Genomic DNA, 4,273 nt, shown 5'->3' with positions numbered 1-4,273 from the left:
GGCGTGGGGGCAGGGCGTGAGACGGCGCCGGGTCGTCCAGGGGGGAAAGGGGGGGGGGCACAGGGGCATCGGCCTGTGCCCATCCAGCGGGCGCAGCATGCGCAGCGGCGTGAAGCGGGAGCAGCCGGCGACAGCGGCGGCAGCAGCCTGGAGCTGGAGCTGCAGCTGCAGCCGCGTGGCAGCATTGCAGCATCGCAGCATCGCAGCATGTCGGCTGCTGGTGCCTGGAGATCCGTAAAATCCGGGCACACCCGGCCCACCTTTGGGAACGTGGCGTCATCGACCATTTCAGTGCGTGAGGGAGCCTGGAAGCCCTGAGACAGCCACCCCGCCCCCTCCATGGCGGCCCGCAGCGGCGGGCACGGCTGGGGACCGCGGCAACTTGCAGGACGCGGCGCGAATGGCCTGGTGGGCAGGTGGCAACGGGCTCGCCCAGGCGACGCGCAAAGCGGAGCCCCTGCTGATGCTGCTGCACTGGGGCCCGCTGGTGCCGAGGTCTGTGCCAAGTGGGCTGTGGCGCTGGTTTTGAGAAAGACGAAGCAGGTGTTCAATGTCGCTTTTGCACTTGTGATATCGATTTCAATGCGAGATCAGCGAGTCACCCGCACGCCTCGGGCAGCCTCAAACTGTATTTCAGAACCTCATGTACAATTTGCAGTGCGCATCAACATATGATCGACAGCAAGCGAGCCTCCCAGCTGGTTTCCAGTCCTGTCACCTGCCGCCCCCTCTCTGCGACAGCTCACCAGCCACGCTCACAGACTCTGGGTCTGCACCACGCCCACGGCAAGGCGGCGCGATGGAGCCCTCCGGATCGGCGATGTTCGCGCCCGAGAACAGGGCGCACATGGTATGCCCATATGATTTGGAGGCTGCCACACTACGGGCAGCCGCCCCCGCGCAACCGCCCACCCACCAATCCAACTGCCTCGTTCGCACCCGCGCCGGCCGATGCCCCATCCTAAACCATGGCGCGGCCGTCCGTGCGTGCCCCCCCACCCTAAAATTCACCTCCCCCAGGAGTCCTCATTCCGCGCGTTCCTGGCGCGCCCCGAGAACCGCCCGCTCGTCGAGGAGCAGCAGCGGCTGGAGGTGGCGGGCGCGCTGGCCCTGCAGGAGCAGGAGCGCGAGGCGCGCCTGCGAGAGCAGGTGGGCCGGGGGCCCAGCGCGCGCGACACCACTGCTTTCTGGGCTGCTCTGCCGCTCGCCTTGGCACAGTGAAGGCGCATGGCCATGCAGTGTGCAGCAGCACGGCCTGCAAACACTAGGCCCGGCATGGTGCAGGGCGCCGACGAACCACTGTTGAGCTGCGCACCATTCCCCACTGATGGCTGCGTGACGCCTGGATTCAACCCTGTAATCTCCCGCTTGAATGCAACACCTTTCCTCACAGGTGCTGGCTCTGCCCCCAGAGGACCAGCGGCGGCTGAAGCCTGTGCTGCAGCACTCAGTCCTGCGCCGCCTGCTGCAGTCCCTCACCAACAGCGGCCGCGACGACGGCACAGCAGCCCCCGGGAGCAGCAACAGTGGGGGGCCGCCGCCACTGGCGGAGTGGGTGGAGAACCCCAGGGTCATGGTCATGCTGTCGCAGGCGGCGCGCGCGCTGCGCAAGGGGGAGCTGTCGGAGCAGGAGCTGGAGCAGCTGCTGCTGGGGCAGCTGCGGGGGCGGGACGGGAAGCTGCGTCCCGAGGCGGCCACCCCCGCAGGCAGCGACGGCGGCAGCGAGGCAGCGGGGGACTGGGGTGTGGCAAGCGGGGGCGCTGGTGGTGAGGGGCAGTTGGATGCAGTGCTGCCCAACAGAGTGGTGCTGCCGAGCCACCTACTTGTCGAGGCCCTGAACGAGCACGTGAGTTATTGCGGCTTCCAGGCAGAAAACAGAGTCATATTTTTGGGTGATGTTGCACGCACTACGGTGCGTCTCCGCTGCTGAGCAGCTTGACAGATGGTTCTCTGGTGCCAAATGCATCAGAGTCGTGCATGTCGGTGAGGCAAGCAAAATCTCAGCCAGATCCGCCGTGCACCGCAGGTGACCCGGCAGGCAGTCAAAACCCCAGGGACTCCCCAACCCATCCCTCCCCTCTATGTGCATGTGGTATATTGCATTGCTCCCCCACCCCTGGCTCTCATCCCAATGTCGTGCCGCTCCTGACCAACCGCCAGCTGGCGGAGCGCCGCGCGGGAGGCGCGGCATACAGGGCCGGCGACGCGCCGCGCGCCTTGGAGCACTACCGCTGCGCCGTCGCCGTCGTCGAGTTTGTGCGCGGCGCGAGCCGCGAGGAGCAGGCCGAGGTGGCGCGCTGCCTGGCGCGCGCACTGTGGTGCGAGGCGGCGGCGCGGATGGCCCTGGAGGAGTGGGGCGCGGCAATAGCGGCCTGCTCGCGGGCGCTCGCCGCCCTCCGCAGCGGCGGCGGCGGAGGTGCGGTTGATGCAGGGCACCAGCTGCAGCAGCGGGCGGCGGCAGAGTCGCTGGACGCCGAGTTGGAGGCGCGCGTGCTGCTGCGGCGAGCCAAGGCGCACCTGGCGCGCCACGAGCACCCGGTGGGGGCCTGCTGATGGCTGCCAGTTGGCAACGCCTTTGTGCAACGCATGCAACCCCTCCTTGAATGATTGCGTTCGGGCAGGCTGCTGCCACCTGGACTGAGCCGTGAGGCTGCGTTCCAACCACCGCGACACGGATGCTTGAACACCGCACGGCACCTTATGGCGAGGCGGACGCCCCATCCACCGCTGCCTCGGCCGCCTTCCTGAGCGCAGGCCGCGCTTGCTGACCTGGCGGCTGCCGAGGCGCTAGACCCCTGGGCCAACGGCCTGCCTGAGCTGCGTGACAGGGCGCGAGATATGGAGGCGCGCGAGGCGCGCGGCGGCGGCAGCGGCGAAGACGCGGCGCTGGCGCGGCGCATGCTGAGGGGGTTGTCAATGAGTGGCGGGACAGGCAGCGACGGTGCCAGTGGGTGTTAGAGCTGCTGGGGGTCAAGCTGCTGAGCTGTGAAGTTCAAACTGCTGGGCCGGACAGCTGTCCAGCGTCAGCTGCAGATTGCCCTTGGATTGGCTATACTCGTTACGATGGAAGAGTTTCGCCACCGTGAGTCAAAAGTCATGCTGGATGCTGCGTCATCATGAGACCCAGCAATTGATTTTGCCGCTGACCTGTTGCCAGCACGGCAACCACCCAGTCCCAGGCTTGCATCGCGCGATAGCAATCGCCCCCTTGTACCTTCTTGGCCCTCCAATCCACTGCTTTCAGCACAGTCAAGGCGGCCGCGGCGCTTCCGCCTTGATTGGCTGCTTTGATTGGGGTTTGTTACAGTGGGCGTACTGACGGTGTGTTGGTGACGGTATATGTTGGCGGTCACGTGAAGCCTGCTCCATCGTAAAGCCCAAACCTGGTAGCTTTCAAGGTGTTGGGTTGAGCGCTAACGTCATGAAGTAGTGGTCACGTGAGTCACAGACCGACTCCATGCATGCCAAAATCACTGGGCCCTGTTAGCATAAGAGCTGAGTGGTGGATTGTAAGTCCCTCGTGGGTGCAGACTGCCAAGCTGCCAGCCGCAAGAAAAATCTTCTGGTGTCCAAGAAGTATTGTGTGACTGCCATAATCAAAGCTCAGGAACCAGTTCGAGCAGCTGCTTGTGCTCCTCAGCCCACAGCCAAATCACAACCTCCATGCCGCCCCCGGCCGCTGGCGGCGCCGGCTGCAGTATCACGATGGGGAACCCGGGCGCAAAGCTGGGGGCGGCCGCGAGGGGCAGCTGGCCGCCAAACGCCAGCTTTGAGTGGTCCAGGGCCCAGGTTGACGTCATCAGGAGGGGCACCTTCCCGGCAGCTGCGTCCTCTATGATCTGGAGGACGGGCAGGATCATGGTGCGGTGGCAGGCGCCCGGCTCCGCCGCGATGAGGGACGCGTAGGCTACGTCTCTTGGAAAAAGAGCCGTGCTCCTGGAATACGTTGCGTTACGGGGGAGGGAGGCCGTCGTCAGTGTTGAACTTATTGGCTGCTGGCGTGCTTGGTGCAGGAACATAAGGAGGAGTCCCCCACCTTGCAGACCCCTGACCCAGGTGTGGCCCTCAGTGGCCTGCTTCTATTGCCAAACAAAACCCATTTGTATAACTCCAAACTCCATGCACGCACACACGTGCACACACACACACACATACACACACACACGCTCACACATGCATGGCACCGTTGCCAGCAGCCGCACCTGCCCAGCGACCGCCTGACCTCCCTCGCCACCTCCCCCAGCGACGGCCCCGCCGCCCCCTCCCCTCCCCC

General features: G+C 65.6%; 2 protein-coding genes across 2 annotated transcripts; one reads left to right on the top strand and one right to left on the bottom strand.

The window, feature by feature from the left end:
* Window positions 1–799: 799 nt before the first annotated feature.
* Window positions 800–2,553, top strand: MNEG_14566 (hypothetical protein; the record flags this gene model as incomplete). Its single annotated transcript, XM_014036963.1, has 4 exons — window positions 800–850; window positions 1,021–1,149; window positions 1,394–1,846; window positions 2,161–2,553. 4 exons carry the CDS (start codon window positions 800–802, stop codon window positions 2,551–2,553), a joined length of 1,026 nt encoding a protein of 341 aa, XP_013892417.1.
* Window positions 2,554–3,596: 1,043 nt separating this feature from the next.
* On the bottom strand, window positions 3,597–3,936 carry MNEG_14565 (hypothetical protein; the record flags this gene model as incomplete). Its single annotated transcript, XM_014036962.1, has 1 exon — window positions 3,597–3,936. A coding segment is annotated over one exon (340 nt), but the record flags the coding sequence as incomplete, so codon positions are not given.
* Window positions 3,937–4,273: the final 337 nt, after the last annotated feature.

Source organism: Monoraphidium neglectum, assembly GCF_000611645.1.
Source record: "Monoraphidium neglectum strain SAG 48.87 unplaced genomic scaffold scaffold04585, whole genome shotgun sequence".
Lineage (NCBI taxonomy): Eukaryota > Viridiplantae > Chlorophyta > Chlorophyceae > Sphaeropleales > Selenastraceae > Monoraphidium > Monoraphidium neglectum.
Note: the sequence above shows the minus strand (reverse complement) of the source record. Positions and strands in the feature narration are given on the sequence as shown.